The sequence below is a fragment of the Morone saxatilis genome, unplaced genomic scaffold, assembly GCF_004916995.1.
Source record: "Morone saxatilis isolate NCDOM2014 unplaced genomic scaffold, NCSU_SB_2.0 Contig17, whole genome shotgun sequence".
NCBI lineage: Eukaryota > Metazoa > Chordata > Actinopteri > Moronidae > Morone > Morone saxatilis.
The window spans coordinates 14831499-14850997 of NW_023339729.1; the positions used below are offsets into that span (position 1 = coordinate 14831499).

General features: G+C 40.4%; 3 protein-coding genes across 5 annotated transcripts in view; all 3 read left to right on the forward strand.

Annotated features, from left to right (window-relative positions):
* hgsnat (heparan-alpha-glucosaminide N-acetyltransferase) overlaps nt 1–6941 on the forward strand; it is an 8551-nt gene extending 1610 nt beyond the window's left edge. For all 3 annotated transcript variants that reach the window (XM_035660175.1, XM_035660177.1, XM_035660176.1), the window contains exons 4-18: nt 34–152; nt 275–344; nt 606–675; nt 841–944; nt 1301–1377; nt 1493–1523; nt 1931–2091; nt 2203–2318; nt 2478–2599; nt 3096–3222; nt 3392–3478; nt 3604–3681; nt 3816–3886; nt 4545–4657; nt 5365–6941. In XM_035660175.1, coding sequence (XP_035516068.1) covers nt 34–152; nt 275–344; nt 606–675; nt 841–944; nt 1301–1377; nt 1493–1523; nt 1931–2091; nt 2203–2318; nt 2478–2599; nt 3096–3222; nt 3392–3478; nt 3604–3681; nt 3816–3886; nt 4545–4657; nt 5365–5546 — 1528 coding nt within the window. In that variant the 3' untranslated portion in view covers nt 5547–6941. The remainder of the gene's footprint in view (nt 1–33; nt 153–274; nt 345–605; nt 676–840; nt 945–1300; nt 1378–1492; nt 1524–1930; nt 2092–2202; nt 2319–2477; nt 2600–3095; nt 3223–3391; nt 3479–3603; nt 3682–3815; nt 3887–4544; nt 4658–5364) is intronic.
* A 424-nt stretch (nt 6942–7365) lies between these two features.
* rbpja (recombination signal binding protein for immunoglobulin kappa J region a) lies at nt 7366–15607 on the forward strand. The gene is made up of 11 exons (XM_035660355.1): nt 7366–7568; nt 8464–8502; nt 8584–8679; nt 8790–8955; nt 9347–9521; nt 9619–9756; nt 9962–10074; nt 10201–10341; nt 11683–11838; nt 11998–12101; nt 12186–15607. The coding sequence occupies exons 1-11, from the start codon at nt 7549–7551 to the stop codon at nt 12538–12540; spliced, it is 1503 nt and encodes a 500-aa protein (XP_035516248.1). The 5' UTR covers nt 7366–7548; the 3' UTR covers nt 12541–15607.
* An 863-nt stretch (nt 15608–16470) lies between these two features.
* stim2a (tromal interaction molecule 2a) overlaps nt 16471–19499 on the forward strand; it is a gene marked incomplete in the record, with an annotated part of 13407 nt that continues 10378 nt past the window's right edge. Inside the window, 1 exon segment of the mRNA XM_035659301.1 lies at nt 16471–17256. Coding sequence (XP_035515194.1) covers nt 17133–17256 — 124 coding nt within the window.

Genomic DNA, 19499 nt, shown 5'->3' on the forward strand with positions numbered 1-19499 from the left:
TGTCTGGTTATCATATCATTTTGTTATTTCCAGGGTTCCATTCCACTTTGGGGAGCATGGGAACTACTCTGTGTGGGTGAAAAACCTGAATGACTCGTCAGTGGTGAACTGCTCCCTAGTGACCCATGCAGACCCCGTCAACAGCTACATACGTGAGTCTCACTCACATAAACACAATCATAAGCATGTATGACGTGGATGTTTGTCAAGGGTTTTGATAGTTAAAAACAAAGAACATGCCACATTATAATAATGTGCCACTCTGTCCACACAGCGATCTTGGTAGCTTTCCTTATCTTTGCTGGACTGGCCTTGGTTTCTGCTATTGGGAAAACAATATTAGGGTAATGTATTTTTTTTGTTTTGTTGTTCGTTTTCTACTAATCTATACATCTTGTTTAAATGTATAAACAAAACTTAATCTACACATGTTACACTGAATTAATAGCCTGATTCGTTGCAGTGCTGTGGCATAAACATATCTTGCTAAGATTACTGCCAAGCGCAGAGAGTCCCTGCTGCTGTATTCTTGTGTCTCAAGTGTGAACTGTGAGCTATATATATTATCGAATGACTACTAAACTAGCTGGTTGCTTCTTGTCCAGGCTGGATGCCGTGAAGGCTATCCTCTTCCGAATTAGCGGCACCATGGAGACAGAGAGGCTCATCAACTCTGTGAGTGTTTGTGTACACAGCATTCTTCCAGTTTAACAAGCCTTTTGAAAACCTTTCAAAACAGATATTGAGTAGAAGCACAAAATTCATCTTAACCATTATTTGTATTCGTGTGCACATATGCTTCCAAGTGAACTGTGATGATATGCAGCTTTTGTTATTCAGGAGCTGGGATCCCCGGGCAGGACAGGGGCACCAGTTACTGACAACATCCTCCCTCCACCACCCAGCCCCAGCAAGAGGCTGCGATCTCTGGACACATTCAGAGGGTAGGCCCCCGTGCCTCCCCCCCTTCACCACAGCAGCTCAGCTTGCTTAAAGAATGATATTAACCATACTGTATCATGTGATTCCCACTGCATTGTGACATTTTGGCATCTGACGCTGGAATTGCCACTCATTAATCAGGCCTTACTGATAATATTAACATGGATCTGGTGACTTGGAGGAGATTTTTCCTCCTAAAGTGAACCGTTTTAGCTGTATTTCTGTTACATTTTAACTTTGATGCATCATTTGAAACAATAATTGTCTGTGTATTTTTGCTGGTTTTGTTTGGCATAATCTCTTGCCTACAGTGCTCAATGCCTTTCAGTAATGGGGGATTTTCTGTATTTCCTGTCAGTATCTCCTTGGTCATTATGGTGTTTGTGAACTATGGAGGGGGAAGATACTGGTTCTTTAGACACGAAAGTTGGAATGGTGAGCTGTACATTGTTCTTACTTTTTGAATGTCCAATTATTCACACATCTTTGGAAACTGCCTTTGTATTATTGTGAATATTTAAGCCTGTGCTTTCCCTTTGTCTGCTTACAGGCCTTACTGTTGCAGATCTAGTCTTTCCTTGGTAAGCTCAATTTCATTTCTTTCCTGACATTTATTTATTTATTGCAGATTAGTTGGCCCCACAGTTGATTTGGAAAGATATTTTAATACTTTATTATTATTATTATTATTATTATTAGTAGTAGTAGTAGTAGTAGTAATGAAAATGTAATGAAAATGTAATGAAATGTTCTTAAACAGCAATTAAGGTTTAAACATTCTTAATGGCAGTTGCACTGAAACGTCCCCTGTCTCTAAAAAGAAAATTGAATAAATGAAAATAAAATAATAAACCTTATCAGTTTTTTCCTTTGTAAAGCTTTCAGTCAAGAAGTGTAAAGCTAATGCTCATATTTTAAATGAAGCCTGTGTTTTGTACTCCTCTTTTTGTCCAACTTGTTCACACCTCGTGTTTCCCTCCCTCCCCAGGTTTGTGTTCATAATGGGGACATCCATCGCCCTGTCAATGAACGCCATGCTCCGTGCAGGCTCGACCCGCCGCTCATTGCTGGTGAAAATTCTTTGGAGGAGCCTGCAACTCTTCATCATTGGTGTCTTTATCATCAACCCAAACTACTGCCAGGGACCATGTAAGTATAAACACACATGGAGATTAATTAATAGTTATAGATACTGTTCCAGAACTGTGGACTGTTTCTGCCTGCATGTGTGCTCACACTCCATCCTAACCCACTCCACAGTATCTTGGAACAACCTGCGGATCCCAGGAGTGTTGCAGCGCCTGGCCTGGTCATACCTAGCTGTAGCCTGCCTGGATCTGTTGGTGGCGAGAGGTCATCTTGATGTCATTCCAACGGTCAGCCAACAGCTCCATTTTACCCTCATAACTTTCTATTCAGTGTTAAACAGGTACAAGAGCTACCTAAAGTAAAATTGATAAATATTTCTGTGTCTGAGACTGTAATCTCTTAATTATGTAAAGGGGAACAAAAGTGTTTATGTCTGCGTTTTCCAGGATGCTTGGTGGTCTCCTGGTCTTGACATCTTGCTGTACTGGCCGGCCTGGTTGTGTGTGCTTCTCTTAGAAATGATCTGGCTCTTCCTCACTTTTGCACTTCCTGTACCAGGTTGCCCAACGTGAGTCGCATGGGTCATGTTTGTTTGTCTTTTTGTATTCATGCAATAAGGGCAATGTTCAACAAGCAGCAAGGTTTTACACTTCTGAAAAGTATTTTGTACGTGTGTTTGATCCTTATGTTTGTGTGAAGGCTCTGCTTTACTATCAATCCATTTTTAAATCAGACCTAGGTTCAGTGTCATTTTTTATGTTTAGAGAATTGCACAGCCTTGGCAGAGATATGCACTCTTTGACAATGTGAGATGCTAAATGGCTGTGTATATATATATATATATATATAATGTCTTTTTTTAAGTATGATTGTTTTCCTAACAATGTATTTTAAAAGAATTGATAAAAGACTTAACAATTGAAAAAATAAGCAGAATCAAAACTTTGATGAAAAATCCCTTGCATGCTTACTTTTGTGTTTGTTTTCCAACCTTAATCTTGCTCCCAATACCCTTTATCCTACATTAATTGATAACACTGACGTCACCCTACTCTCCTGAACAGCGGCTATCTGGGTCCAGGTGGGATTGGGGACATGGGCCTGTATGCTAACTGCACCGGTGGAGCGGCTGGTTTCCTTGATCGATGGCTGCTTGGAGAAAACCACATCTACCAGACACCTTCGTCACGGGTTAGTGACCAAGGAAACAACCCTAACATACTGACCGTAGTCACATTTAGTCTTTCTATCCCTATCTGATGGGCCCTGAACCCCAACCATAGCTACTACAGGTGATGCAAGGGTAAACGGTGTCAGAACTTGTTCACCAAAATCCACTTTTGTTTCCATCTGAATTAAGGTGATCTATGCAACTCATATGCCATATGATCCGGAAGGTGTTCTTGGCAGCATCAACTCTATCCTCATGGCTTTTCTTGGATTACAGGTTTGTAATTTGTGTTTGTGTGGTTCTCTGCTTTTTATCTATATTTCTGATGTCAAAAATGCTAATAATATATCTCATTGGAATAACCAAAAAGAACCCATTTTCTATGTTTTAATTGTATTTAGGCAGGAAAAATAATCTTACACTACAGAGATCTCCACACAAGTATAATGTCAAGATTCCTTATATGGGGTCTCGTATTGGTAAGCACATTAACTTGTTTGTGTATGAATTTGTTTGTTTTTGCTGAATAGGATCTCAATTTTATTACGCACATTTATTTCGTGACGTGTTGTTTTTTTCCTGAGCAAACAATAAAGTTTCATGTAACACACAGGGAGTCATATCAGCAGTTCTGACCAAGTGTTCCACAGACCAGGGCTTCATTCCTGTCAACAAGAATCTATGGTAAAGTTTGCTTTTCTGCACTTTCAGATGGAACAATGTTTGCTCAGCAATTGCTTTGCTGACTGAATATTTGGGGAAGTTGCTGCAAGGAATAGAGTAGTTTACTTTTTTTTTTTTTTTTTTATGGTTGCGTACCACCCTGTCTGATATCTTTGTGTTCACAGGTCTTTTGTTTTATGTGGTTTTTAGAACTTTTGTGCTGGAGATCTATATTATATCTATGATACTGTTATTCTTTCTGCTGTATGGTGCGATTTGTTTGTGCCTACTTTATTTTATGTTTTGATGGACCAGTGACAATTTTTCAGACAATATATCTTGTAGTCCCTCCTTTCCTCACTTTGTTTTTAAATGTTTTAAAAACATGATATCACACTCATGTTGTATAAGTCACGTAATTCCAGTACTGTGCAGGTTTTCCACATTGGGTTCAATTTAACACACAAATAAGAAAATGCAGTCCAAGATTTTAACTAGCTTAAATTTTGAGTCACCTATCAAAAAAAGCAAAAGCTCCTGTGAGCCACAGATGAGAAATTGTTGAGCCATGTATGAAAGTAGTTTTGTGCAGTTAGACTAGAAAGGGATATCCTATAATGAACATTTGCAGTAGAATGTCTTTAACAATGCTGCGTGTGTCCGTTTATTTTACTTCTAGGTCTCTGTCCTATGTGACAACACTGGCCTGTTTTGCTTATGTGCTGCTAGTGCTGGTCTACTACACAGTGGATGTGAAGAAGTGGTGGTCTGGAGCACCTTTCTACTACCCTGGTGAGATTTGTTGTTTTGTTAGCTATAAGCTCAGTATTAATAGACAATTTTAACAATAAGAATTTAGTGCACTCGGCTTGATATCACATATTAAAGGTCCAGTGTGTAGGATTTAGTTGCAGCAGCAAGATTCAGTAGTTTCCATCGCTTCAACCTCCCCTTCCAAGCACAAAGGAGAAACTATGGTAGCTACAAAACACAAACAGCCCTATCTAGAGCCAGTGTTTGCTTTGTCCCCTCTGGGCTACTGTAGAAACATGGTGGTTCAACCATGGAAGGTGACCTTCGGCATCTGTATATATAAACGGGTCATTCAAAGGTCACATAACCACACATAAGGATTCCTATATTCAGTTGATTATACTCTATTTAAAACATACCTAATGAATAATATATTCCATGTCTGCCAATAGAGCCATGTCAGTGTTACACACTGGACCTTTAACCAACTGAACCTTCCATTTCTCAGTCTAATGTAGTATTTTCACTAAGTTTGTCAATCAGTCAGTTATTTGTGGAGATGTAGATCAATATTAGCACATACATGATTATTAAGTCTACACAATCACTAAACTTCTGGCACAGTCTGCCTGTTAGGGTACAGAGAAATTACGTCTACCAAATTGACCACCTTTTGAGAGTATAGAGACTATTCGTTTGAACATCATTGTGGCCTTTGCTTCACTGACTTGTGTGCTTGATTTCAGGTATGAACTCCATCCTTGTGTACGTGGGCCATGAAGTGTTTGAGGAGTACTTCCCCTTCCGCTGGCAAATGGCAAACAGCCAATCCCACACAGAGCACCTCACCCAGAACCTCGTGGCTACTTCCTGTTGGGTCTTTATCTCCTATGTGCTCTACAGAAAAAAGATATTCTGGAAAATTTAGAAGTGAGCCAGACAACAATACCAGAGGACATTGTTTACATCTGAATTGCTGGAGTTCTGAAATCATTTGGAAAGCGGGAAACAGGAGACTGATTGATTTTGTCAAAACTATGTTGATTCTCTGTCTCTGAACATATATGGGTTTTTTCTTTTAAATACCGTTTTTTTGTTTTGTTTTTCAGTGTTATCAATTTTTAGCTACTACTTTATAGGACCAAAATGTTTAAAGGCTCAGATATGAAGCAACTGACCCCTGCCAAATATCTTAACTGACTCAGGAAGAACTTGTCCAAGAATAGTTTTAGCACTTGAGAACTATGAAGACCGACGTCCATCTGTTGTTCGACTGTGTGTTATAGATGCTGGTTTTCATTCCTCATATAACAGCAGCGGGGTGTTACAGTAGTGGTTTAACAAGCCCTTGTGGACTTCCCCTTGGGAGAATCCCTTACTGCCATCTTAAGCACTGTTTCATTACTCTGAAAAATGAAGTGGGTTTTTTGTGAAATTGACTCTTCAAGAGCCACAGAGGAAAAAGGCTACCAAGAATGATTGTGATCTTTTGTCATTTCGGAAGTGATATCTCAACAAGGGGAAACAGTATGTAGGGGTTTTGAAATATGAAAGTTAAACTTCAATATGTCATTCCTCAGTTGTCTGTGCAGTTTAATCATTGTTTATTATTCTCAGTGTGTAGGCTTGCTGAAGTGCAAGTGTTTTCCATTGGCAATCCTCTGCTCCCCCTCCCTCAGCAAGTGCCCAGTTTGACATATGATGCTTCGTGTTACCAAGGGGAAGTGAAGAAGGTCATGTCAGATGACTATTGAAACCAACTGGAGGTTGCTTGTTTGGCATTTTGTTAAATTCAAAGCATGCATGAATGTTTCTTTTTGATTAGGTTTTCAAAAGGAGAAGTCACAGAACTCCCCCTTTCAGCACTGGCAGAAATGATTTTCCTTGCTTTTGCCAAAAGCTGGTTATTTTTGGGTCGCCATTTTTTCACATTTTGTCAAATGTGTCATGAATTTTGAAAGAAATCTGTTCAACTGTATGTTGCCCGAGTACAGTAGTTTAATTGTGAGAACAAAATGAGAAAATATATATTTGATGATGTTTTATCTCACCATAAAACTGGCGCCATTACACCCTAACTGTGCCACTTCTACAATTGACGGTTAACATAAATAATACTTTTATTAACACGTTTTGCTAAATTATATGTTCAGTCTATAAGACTATCCGAATGCTGTTTGAGATTTTGGAGCAATTGTTCATCTAGTAATATCTAAATTGATGAAATTCATTTAGTTAAACTTTTATACATTTATTTTTTTATATTCACCATGTGACTTTGTTGATGTAATAAAACATATTCCAAAATATTATTACTGTTCACTAAGTTTTATTATAATGTTGTTCTAATCACTTCTTGTCTTTCAAATTCATGTCTTAAAGCCTTTAAAGCGTACTGATTCTTCTTGGAAGAAAATAAATATTAGTCTTATAAAGGCCATGTGAAGAATGTATAAGTATATTTCTTTCTGTTCTAGTTCACGTAACCCTTGGTTATCTCACTTCTGTGTTTCTTAGCTCTTCCATGTAGAGAGGTGTAGTTTGCTTTATTGCTCAATAAGGCGTGGGAATCGAGTTACAGTGCGAGAGCCTTGTGAAGAAAAAAAGCCAGTTGTAAGGTTTCCTCCTCATCTCGCGATATAATCGGCCCATCTCCATTCATGTCTATTGTGAGAGTTTTTCCGTTCTCGCGCGACTTTGTAACTTTCCCACGCCTGTTGTTTTGGCGTCTGCCCTCTGCCCGTCGCCACTCCCTCCCTCTCTTCTCACCCCTTTGCCCCGTCACACCTCCCCCTCTTTCTCTCCTTGCTTTTCCTTCCAGTATTTTTCTGTTGTGCCGTTGCCTTTGGTTGAGGGGACTGGGGGAGGGATCTCGCGATTGTTGGACCTTTTCTTTTTTTCTTCTTACGGGGGGGAGAGTTATTTGGAAGATGGCGCCCGTTGTTACGGGGTAAGTGGTGAAATTCAAAGCATAGTTTAATTTAAAAAGTTTTGTTATCTTGTGTTAAAGCGTTGCCAGTGTGTACTGTGTTGGAGGGATGTTTTGTGTGTTCGCACTGTTGCCCTGGCCTCAGTTAGCTTACCCCACACAGTGCTACTTGTGGCTGATGTGGGGTCACTTGTGCAAAACTATTCTTCGTAGGATCGCCTGCTTTCTCTGCCATTTGTTGAGCTGTCCTTGCGATATTGACTCTGTTTCAAACTAATTCCAAAACTTTTTGTCAGTCAGCAGTGTTGCATTTTGGCTTAGCTACTTCTTCTGTGTCTGTTTCATTTCTGTTTCAACAAGCCGAGTACAGCAACAATGTAATAATTTTTTTTTTTTTATACAAACTACTCAGGATGTTGTTGTTAACGTACATTACCGTCACAGCAGTTGCTTTCAGGAGTTATAGCAGATTATTGCCAGATTACTTAGTTTTAATTTCCCTATCATCAAAAAGTAGCTCAAATAGAGAGTGATCAGTTCATAATATGTTATAGAACTATTTATAGTTATGGCACTATTTATAGTGTATAGTAGTGTAGCATTGTTTTACAGATGTACTTTTAAACTCTGCATTATTACAGTAATATATAATGTACAGTAGCTCCATTAAACTAAACGGTGTACACAAAACTGTTTACCATGTGTGGATCTGTGGTTCTGCATGTTTGTGTTAGTTCTTAACCAGCTGTGATAGTGCCACCACCCTGCTTTACAGATATTACTGACATTATACACTCTGCCTCACTTTTTTCTCCTGCTTTTAGTCAAACTTGTTGTTTTAATCTTCGCCACGCTACCTCAGCACTGAAACTACCCGTAAACACCTTGCACCCTGATGTTTTTTTTTTTTTTGCAGGAAGTTTGGTGAGCGACCTCAGCCTCAGCGTCTGACAAGGTAAGGAGAAGCTGATTAAAGTAGATGCTGGAACAATCTGTACTGTGCTGTCAAAGTGTTAACACGTGTTTCCCATTTTAGGGAGGCCATGAGGAATTACTTGAAGGGCAAAGATGATCAAACAGTGCTCATACTACATGCAAAAGTTGCACAAAAGTCATACGGCAATGAAAAAAGGTTGGTCAAAAAGCTGCATGCCTTCAGTTTGAAGGCGTTTGATGGAGAATGATATGCTGTTGAAAATACATGCTTCGGAATGTTTTTTGACCTCTGCTTGTCTCAATTAGGTTTTTCTGCCCTCCACCATGCGTGTATCTGATGGGCAGTGGCTGGCAGAAGAAGTTGGAGAATATGGAGAAGGAGGGTTGCACAGAGCAGGAGGCCCAGCCATGTGCGTTCATTGGGATAGGCAACAGTGAGCAGGAGATGCAGCAACTCAATCTGGAGGGGAAGGTGAGTAGGGATTTATGATAGAATGCCACAGTACTGCAGGGGTTTTGATTCTATTTCCATGTGATGGCGATGGAAATCTTCACTGTTCACATACTCTCTCTACTCGATTTCGCAATATACAGCGTACTTGCTCTGCTTCACTACTACTGTGCAAAGTAACCGCAACGTGAAATAAACATCTGCTTCGCTTTGCAGTTTGATCATATCCTCTGTTTGTTGCTGCAATACCCTGTTTACAATGTTCATGCCTCCTGCTTGTTTTCTTATTACATCAATGCCACTAATGAACTTGTTCTCAGAAGGGCACAAAGGGAAGTGAAAGGGGGACAAACAAAAAAACACACACACAGTCACACAAAATCCCCTAACCGCTATCTCTTCCCTGCTTTAGCACTTCTGCACAGCTAAGACACTGTATATCAGCGACTCAGATAAAAGGAAACACTTCATGCTGTCTGTGAAGATGCTCTATGGAAACAGCGCCAACATAGGAGTTTTCCTCAGCAAGAGGATCAAGGTCATCTCCAAGCCCTCCAAGAAGAAACAGTCCTTGAAAAACGCAGATTGTGAGTTGCAGGATGTGCAACAAACACAACAAACACGTACACAGTAGCTCATCTCGTCGTTCGCTCTCACTCACTCTTCTTGTCTTTATCTCCCCAGTGTGTATAGCTTCGGGGACCAAGGTGGCGTTGTTTAACCGCTTGCGTTCCCAGACGGTTAGTACCAGGTATCTTCATGTGGAAGGGGGAAACTTTCTTGCCAGCTCCCAACAATGGGGTGCCTTCTACATCCACCTCTGTAAGTCACAGTATCTTCATTCCCATTCTATTTTATCCTGTGTGCCAGTTTCCTTTGTTTCTGTTTTTTTTTTTCTGAACATTTTAATGGTGTAGTTATCTTATTTCATGTGTTGACTATTTGCAATGACCCGTAGCACTTATTTAAAGGGACAGAAGGTTCTAGACATTCAATTAATTTTTGTTTTCTGTGTCATTTTGTTTAGTGGACGATGAAGAGTCTGAAGGAGAGGAGTTTGCTGTGAGAGATGGCTATATTCACTATGGCCAGACGGTCAAATTGGTCTGTTCTGTTACTGGCATGGCCCTGCCGAGACTGGTATGCATACGTCTATAAGGCCGCAGACGTGCTTGTAACTGTGCGTATGTGTTTGTTTTAAATTGCACGTACATTATTTGTTTCTGTGTATTTATGTTGGCTGTGTTTGCCTCCATAATCCCTCAGGTGATTCGCAAAGTGGACAAGCAGACAGCATTAATGGACGCAGATGACCCAGTGTCCCAGCTTCACAAGTGTTGCTTCTATCTGAAAGATACAGACAGAATGTATCTCTGTCTCTCACAGGAGAGGATCATCCAGTTCCAGGTGTGCTATCACACACACACACACACACACACACACACTCTCACACACACACACACACACAGGTTTGAGTATAACGGGTAGTAGTTTGACAGGGTAGTAATTCTGCTTTTTGAGTCTGGTTCTTGTGAAATATCAGTTCCTTTTTTTCATATTGACAAAAAAACAATAGATGGTTTAGTTAATTCAACTTTGTTTCTGAGAAATCAAGTCAGATTTGCATGACAGACCTCTCTAAATCTAATACTCGAGAAACTCAACCACTGTTGCTATAGAAAAGAAGCATGCCAGAGGCACAAATCAGAGCTGTAGTATATTTTTCATTGCTCTTGGTAACAGATCACAGCATCATAGTTGCCACATTCATTCAAAATTTACCCAGAATTCAAACATAAATTGGTTTAAGCTGCAGATTGTATTATTAAGCTGCTGCTTCCGCCTGCTTTAAATGGTGTACGTAACACATTTTTAAGCTCGGTGACTTGATACTCTTGGTAGTGGTGTTAAGGCAACATAACCTGAATGACATAATGTCGTTCCTGACTAGTTTAGTGAGTCAGTTCCATTTTTATGTTCCACCTGCTGAACAAGGTAGGTAGAGAGAACAAAGTACAAATCATCACCTTATTGCATAGGACCCAAAGCAAAAATGCATTTTGGGAGTTATTGTCTCATCGTAAGTTTTTATGTACACAAGCTCGTACCTTCAACTTTTTATCCAGATATTTCTAACATAGTTATTTATCTGGAAGGGTTTCATGCTGATCCATGCCAGGATAAGTGCTAAGTCACCTAACATTGTTTGTGTTGGAAATTAATTGAATTCCCACTTCACAGGTTTACTATGAAAATTAAAGATTAAGATTAAACACATGCCAAAAAGGCACATTTTATGATCTGTAATGTGGCTCACTTTTTAATATTCAGCTTATTTAAACAGTTTTTTGTAGAAAAGGAAATAATATTGTTACAGGCAATTTAGAATGTATAAGCTATTAGTATGAAACCTCTGTGATGTTTCTGTCGGTGGCTTTTTTCAAAAAAGTGTTATTGTGAGCTGGGATACTGCTACTGTTTCTGCTTGTTGACAACAGAATAATAACCTGTCTGCTGAGAGCATTGCCTACCAGCAGGTACGTGTTGTGAAATTAGTACTCACACAAGAGGTCTAGCCAATTGTTTTAATGAGCATTCCAGGGCAAGAGAGGAGAAGTCTAATCTGTGTCCCTGTCATTGGCAAACTCTTACCTGACACTATGGTAGCTTGCACAAGTGTGTTTTTCTCCCTGTTACATATAAATGTGGAAAATGTATTGCTATGTTTTTTTTGTTGTTGTTTTCCAGGCCACAGCTTGCTCCAAAGAGACTAACAAGGAAATTATTAACGATGGGGCTTCCTGGACCATCATTAGCACTGACAAGGCAGAATACACCTTTTATGAGGGTATGGGCCCCGTCCTCACACCTGTCACACCTGTCCCTGTGGTGGAAAGTCTACAGGTACGCACACAGCCTATCCTTTGGAAAATATGCTTGTAATGTTGTTTTATCAACAAACATGAGCGCCACTGGTTACCAGCTACTTCCTCTTTAAGTTTTTACTCAGCTCGAGGAGACCTTTTTAAAGACACAAAACCTCTTTTCTATGTCTGTGTCAAGTTAAACGGTGGAGGCGATGTAGCAATGTTGGAGCTGACAGGGCAGAACTTCACCCCTAACCTCAGAGTGTGGTTCGGAGACGTGGAGGCTGACACCATGTACAGGTGAGGTGTTTATGTCCGTGAGCGCATGTTAGCGCGTACTGGCTCGAATACTGAAACCCTCGTCTCACCCGACTGTCCCCTCAGGTGTGGGGAGAGTGTCCTCTGCGTGGTGCCGGACATTTCTGCCTTCAGGGAGGGCTGGCGCTGGGTGAGACAGCCGGTTCAGGTTCCCGTCACGCTGGTCCGCAATGACGGGATCATCTACGCCACCGCCCTCACCTTTACTTACACCCCTGAACCGGGGCCCCGGCCCCACTGCAGTGCCGCCGGGGCCATTCTGCGCTCACATAGCACCTCTTCATCGTCACCAGCATCGTCATCTTCACCGTCATCCTCGTTGGGCGGGCTCGCGGACGGCCAAGGGGCTTACAACAGTAGTGACTCAGGCATGTCGTCGGGGGCATCCAACATGTCGACGCTGTCATTTGATTTGATTTGACTTTATTATCAGAATATTCTTCTGAAATTGGTCTTGTGTCACAGGGCATACACTGTTTGACATAAATAACGAAACACAAGATTTAACCAGACAGCAAAACAAATATTGCAACACATATTACATTAGATGTTACGAATAAGGGGCTGCAGTGCATCAATTTTATCACTCCCTTTAGCAAACAGTGCTTCGTCCGCACAGGAACACCGAGGCCTACTTAGAAACCCAAACTCTGATGTAACAGTTTGACAGACGGAGAAACAAAAGAGTTCTGCAGTCTGTCCTGTCAAGCCTGTGGGACCCTAAATCTTCTGTTCGATGGCTGAAGCCGATATTCAAATAAAATATGGGAGGGGTCGGATGCATTACTCGCCAGAGACAACGTGCAGCTTAAAAACTTGACTCGGGCGTTTGACCCACAATCTTGAGCAGATACGTAGCAGTCTAGCCAGTCGAGCTTTAAGCTGAACAGAGACAGCCGTACCGCGCACTGATTCCACACTGCATAACACTCTGTATTATAGATTGCGGGGGAAAAAATAACAGAATCTGTTCGTTTGCTCCAAATGACCCTAGCCTCCTAAGAAAGTAAATGCGTCATTGTACCTTGCTACAGATATAATCTATATGTGCACTCCAGGAGTGATGGTAAGACTTATTCTGTATATGTGTTGTTGTATGTATGCTTTGAATGACTGAAAATGTGTACATGTACTTTCCAAAGAGGCTCATGGACCTGTGAGTAATTGCACACACACTGCAGACTCAGAGACTCTTTGATCAGAGAGCAACTGTGATCAACAGGAATGCTAAAGAGAGATGGGGGGAAGGTTAAGGACAACACTTGACTGAATCATCTCTTTAGCTCCCTCTCGTGGCTTGTTGTGGACAAGTCTAAAGCCTCACTAAAAAGGACCTTGAGATCCAAGACCTTCACCTACAAGAAGATGAATCTACCTTCTAACTCTCACGACATGCCTGATTTGTACAATTTTTGTACTTTTTTTTTTTTTATATATATATATATATATACGCCTGTGGGTTTGGAAGCTATTTCACTATGCTGTCTTTCTACCAAGGTCATGTTTGTACTGAAAAGCTTGTTGATTTATCTGTTGTGTGCAAGGGAAAATTTGTTGTAAGAGTAACATAGTTTTTACGGACCAAGGAATATTATTATATTATTTTATTCATATTATATTTTATAAGCTTTTGCCGAGGTACATTTTGACATTTTTGTATGATACTGCATAGTAAGGTTCACTTTTGTTACCAAATAGAATTTTTGTCATGTTGACTCCTATTTGAGTTTTGCCTCATTGGGGTGGTAGAGGTGGAAATGGCCTGTTAGTATGTCTCTTAATAGTCCGACTGCAGCTCCTCTGCTCTTCTCATCTTTCTTTGATCTTCACTCGTGTTTTGGAACTAGATTTCCAAATTACTTAACAGTCAATACAGCAGTTTTACCTGGTGTATAACAATGGGAAAAGAAATGACTGAACTACGGTTGTTGGGAGACTCATCAGACATTTAAGATGTGGATATGTGTCTGCCGTTATTGACATAGCTACCTTAGCTGATCCGTCACAAAATACTTTTTATATCAAATCACATTTTTAATGAGTGTAGTGTATGTGTGGGATATTATGTAATACACTTATCAGTGTATTCTGGGAGATCAAGGCCTGTGTTTTCTAATCAGCATGCTGTTTTTGTGCCTAAACTCAAATCTAAACATAATCAGTACCTATTTTACCATAGCTATGTACACAGCAGTGCAGTTTATGTAGAAATCACTGCTAAGTCGAGGGACAAAGAGAGAAAGTTAAAACTAATATCTGTCTAGTCATGTTGAAGACATCAGTCTGTGCAAGGGGCCTTACATTTCCTTTTTGAGTTTGAGTTTTTTTGTTTGAGGAAGAGCTTTAATAACATTGTCTCTGCCTTTTAGCTTGTGGCACTGTCCTCACAGTCCACCTACGCTCAGCAACGTCAGATACTTTGGATTTAATCTTGGTCAAATCTTGTTTTGTCAAACGTGCCATCTGACTGCAATTACAGTAGAACCCACTGTAATACAACCAGCAGTGGTTGTGCTTTGGGTCTGATGCAATAAGGTGATGATTTGTACAGATTCAAACTCCTCCTTTGTTCTCTCTACCTACCTTGTTCAGCAGGTGGAACATAAAAATGGAACTGACTCACTAAACTAGTCAGGAATGACATTATGTCATTCAGGATATGTTGCCTTAAAACCACTACCAAGAGTATCTGACTTAAAACTTCAAATGTCTCCTGAACCTGATTTCCATCATGCTTTTTGTATCATACTGTATATCATGTTTCAAGATTGAGTTTCGAGTAAATTTGATAGGTTTGGCCAGGTGGATATGTTCATGATGATGATGTATATCACTTAATTTCTTGTGTTTTCAGCATGTCTAGGAGTAGATTTATGGTCATATGGCTAAAGTATTTACATCACAACAAACCGGCGACACCTCTTTGTGGTACCATTGCGTCCCATCTGAACAATCTTTGTGTCCATTTACAGTACACAGTAACAGTAAAATTCATGCATCATCTCCAGAGTTAATTCAGTGTTTATTATATCTGATTCTGCAGAGGTGGAGGGAAGTGGCATTTTGGTCACCTGGTAAAATATTTGCTCATTCCCAAATTTTACTGTAACTGTATCTACAACTGTGCAGCAACTGTGCCTTACTTTGATGTTTTGGTCAGTCGACTCATTATGTACCACACACAATGTCTACAAGGATGTGTGACGCACATTACAACTGTCATAAGGTCAACTGTGAGCTAGCACGCTAACTCGGCCTCATGTTGTCATACCGGCAGCTTAATGGGCATTTTCATTGCTCTTCAGTGTTTATGAAGTGTCTTTACTCTCATATCCTGCCTTTAGTTTCTCACTGCTCCTTCCCTATACGATGCCAGTCTTCCATCTTTTCAGTCTTGTTCATTGCTCTTGAAGTTTATCTGCCAAGGTTCTTCAGTGTCATGAAGGTCATTAATAAAAACAAGTTGAAGTTGAATATCACTTGTGTTTTGGTGGCTGTGTTTTATCGAGTTTGGCATTTTAAGAGTATTTTGATAGTTGTTTTTTTTTCTTCTCCGTTCTTTGTCTCATAATCACCAATGAGGTTGGATGCAATCCTGTGAAATGCACATATATTGTATCTTCACTCAGATACTGCTGTGGCCTTTTTGGACACTTGCCACTTGGGCATGCTCACTAGAGGTCAAATCCGCCCCACTATTTTTAAACTGTGAGCCGAATTGCTGGAATGAAAGCTGACACTTCGTTACTGTTTAAGTCTGTGTGTGTGTGTGTGTGTGTATTCTGTGTCCCTCACTCCTCACGTTTCTACCAATAATTTAGTTTAATTTAGTTAAAAGAGGCATACTGTGTGTGTCTGCGTTTGCAAGTGTAATGAAGAAACCGTCACCCACACCAGAACCCCCCATGAACAGGTGCACAAACATTTACTAAGTCCATGCATGGTTTGAAGATCTGTGAACAAGGATACAACTGTCAGACCCAGACAGCCCGGCCATATGACATGCTATTCCTGGCATTCCTCAAGCAACACTTCCCCACAGTGAGGCCTGAGGGGCTTTAATTGATCCCCCCCACCCAAACCAGAATCAGCAAAGCCACAAAAGCAGAAAGGGTAGCAAAAATCATCAAGTGGGAAAGACTGTTGGGTTTCAGCATTGCGCACTGTGAGCAGTTGCTCAGCTCTGTTACTAATGGTAGGCCAAAGGTATCCAAAAACTGCATATCAAGGTCACTGGATCAACGCCGTAGCAAAAAAGGAATGTTTGATCCCCCGTGCGCTAGGTTGGGGAGTGGGTTAGGAAACATAATAACGTGTTGGGGGGCCCTGTGGTTAGAGAGAGACAGAGGGAGAGAAAGGGTAGGGGGGGGAGAGACGGCGGACAGTTCCGAGTAAGAACGTCACATCTCCACGTCTCTGTTGGGAAATAACAGAGGAGAAAACAGCGCGCTAGACCAGTGCGATTAGCTGGTTTATAAAGAGACCAGAAGGCGACACAACACAGACTCCAGCCGGAAAAAGAGGAACAGAGGAGCAGTGCGAGCCCTCAGCGGGATTATGGGCCTGTGTTGTGTTCAGTTAAACACCAAACGGTCCTAAATAGGGTGTTTTCATGCGCCCTTAAAACCCTGAGATCTGCTGTGCGTCACACTGGATTTTATTAATGATGGGTGACCTTTTACCCTAACTTTTTATTTATTTATTTATTTACTAGTATGGATTTCTAACAGTCATTTTTTGCCGGAATACCATTACCCACGTTTGGAGTATTTTTACGCACAGCCCTCTTGTGTTCGTCTATCGGGACTTTTTGCGCAGTACAATCCAGTTTACCTGATTTGTCAAGTGAATCATCGGTATCACATCTCGCTTCTGGCTGTACCCGTAATAGCAACAGATCACTTAACACAGACTGACACTGGTGCCTCCTGACCGGGGGTTGGTACATGTTATTTCTCCATCTGTTTTGAAGAGTTTCTCAACTCTGGACGACAACATAATCTGCCACCTGAAATGCTGCCTCTGTCCCCTCTGTTGCTCCTCGTTTTCCCCGCCGCGCTCTTTGTGGCCGCGCAAGGCGCCGGGGACCTCCAGGGTTTCACCTTCCGCGCTGGGAACGCAGGTTTCGACCCAACAGGTATGTGCTGAATGATGCGTCGAGCCAGCAACAGAGAGACTGAATCTGAAAATAGGAGAGCTGGACATCACTTCTCACACAGTTCTCACTTATGCTTGAAGTATTTGCATTGTTGAATGGCAATCTGTTTGTTGACATTTGCTTTCCAAATGAATGTATCATGATTTGTGGTTGACTTTTTGCATTCTAATGATACAAACTGAAACTACACCTTTTAATCTCTTTTTTTGAAAGTGTTTTCAAAGAATGACCTTGTTTTTAAGCCTAGTCTGATTATAATACAATTTTAGAGTTTAAAGCACAATTATTCCACAGGAATAAGAACAGCTCAAATAATCAGAACCCTTGTTAGTACATTTTTGTTAATCTTGCATATGCCTCCAAAAATACATTTAGGAAAAACAAGAAGAACAAGGACTTTTCTTTCTTGTTACATTTAATTTAAAACAAAATAATGCTTCTGCTTTGGTGCTCCAGTCTTGTGTGCTCAGGACTCAAACTGCTTCAGCTCACCTGTGCTAAAGGGTTAAACTCAGGTCATATGTAGAGTTCCCACACACACCCTCACACAGGCCGGCCTATGCATACACCATTGATATTTGATAGCCCATCAACCTCAATGTTGAGAAATGTAAGTTTCATCAACAACCAGGGGATTGATGTCTTTGCTTTCTCTACAGTGATCTCCTGGCTGTGGAACTGTTCTCGCTCTAACATGGATCGTTTTATAGATAATTACTCTTAAATGTCTGAATATTTCAGGATAGCCGTACTGACAGTCTCGAGTGAACCATGAAATTGTCAGGACTATTTTTTCAAAGAATTATTTTGAAAGAACAGCTCGCACCTGTCATGTATCCAATGCATACATCAATCAAAAACAATGAATCATTTTAAGCAATTTCATCCCCCAATGTTCAGTTTGGGTTGTTCTTGCTGCATCTATAGAAACTTTCTCCAAGCAAGCACACCTGACGCTTATAGAGCCCTATGTCAGTGGATAATCTTCCACTAGCATACCCAAATGGTCCTGCATTGACTTGCTGAACATGGACAAATTGTAAGAGGATTTGCCCCACACGAAAAAATACTATTACTAACGTCAGAAAAAAATTAACTTTTTTCCCAGAAGTCTCTGGCTTTACATACATCTTAATGGAGAGCATCTAGTGTTACTGGAGCTTGTTTTGATAGTGGATTCTACCAGCAGACCTTTGACCCCCAGTCCCTTCAGCTCCTTGATGCATCAAAACTCTAGTCACAGGGACAAAAATGAGCTCTGACTCAGTATGACAGATGACGGAAAGCTGTGTGTCATCTTCTCATGCATTTGTGTTCCAATATTATACTTAAGCCAGGAACATACTGTATGATTTAAAGCCTAATTACAAGAGTTGTTTTGTCCAGGATGCAAACACTGAACCTGAAACTTGTTTGTTTCAGTCGAAGCTGCTACAGTTGTTTTATTTTTATGCCATTAATCTGGACCATTCTGGATGGCATTCTGCAGCTTGAGCTGATTACTGACAAGAATACAGTGTAAAAACAGTGTTTCTCAATGACAATATGTGTCTACTTTTGTACCCATAAGACATAGGGGCATCCAAAAGGGCACTTTTATGCCCATCTTCTTCTCTGTTGTTGTTTTTACCTCAAAAAAGTGCAAGGTCCATATGGTGGCTACTTAATGCTTCTTGAAGTGAGACTCTTAACAAATGCATTATACAGTTAGTTTATTATCCATATTTCCCTAATGTAGTAAATGTAGATAGTAATTGTCATATTTCCATCTCCATAAAAAAAAATTTAAAGATATTTTGGAGATATTTTAATTTCATTGACACAGACAGACAGAAAACATAGGGAGATGAAGGGGGATACAATGCTTCAAAGGTCCCTGTCTAGAATCAAATTAGGGAGGCTGAGATTATATGTGTCTTATTATATTGAATATTGAGTTTTAGCCACTTCATTTTGATAAACATGAAATTAAAAGTCCAGTGTGTAATATTTATGATGATTTATTAACAGAAATGTAATATAATACATATATAATATTCATAGGTATGTTTTCGCCTTCCATGGAGTCCGCCATGCTGAACCATCATACAGTAGCCAAGAATGGACAAACCAAACACTGGCTGTAGAAAGAGCCTTTTGCCTTTTTCACAGATTTTGTGGAGAGCGTAGTTATTCTTACACACTTCACAACCCTTTCTCATTCCCAGGTCCTTAAATACAGA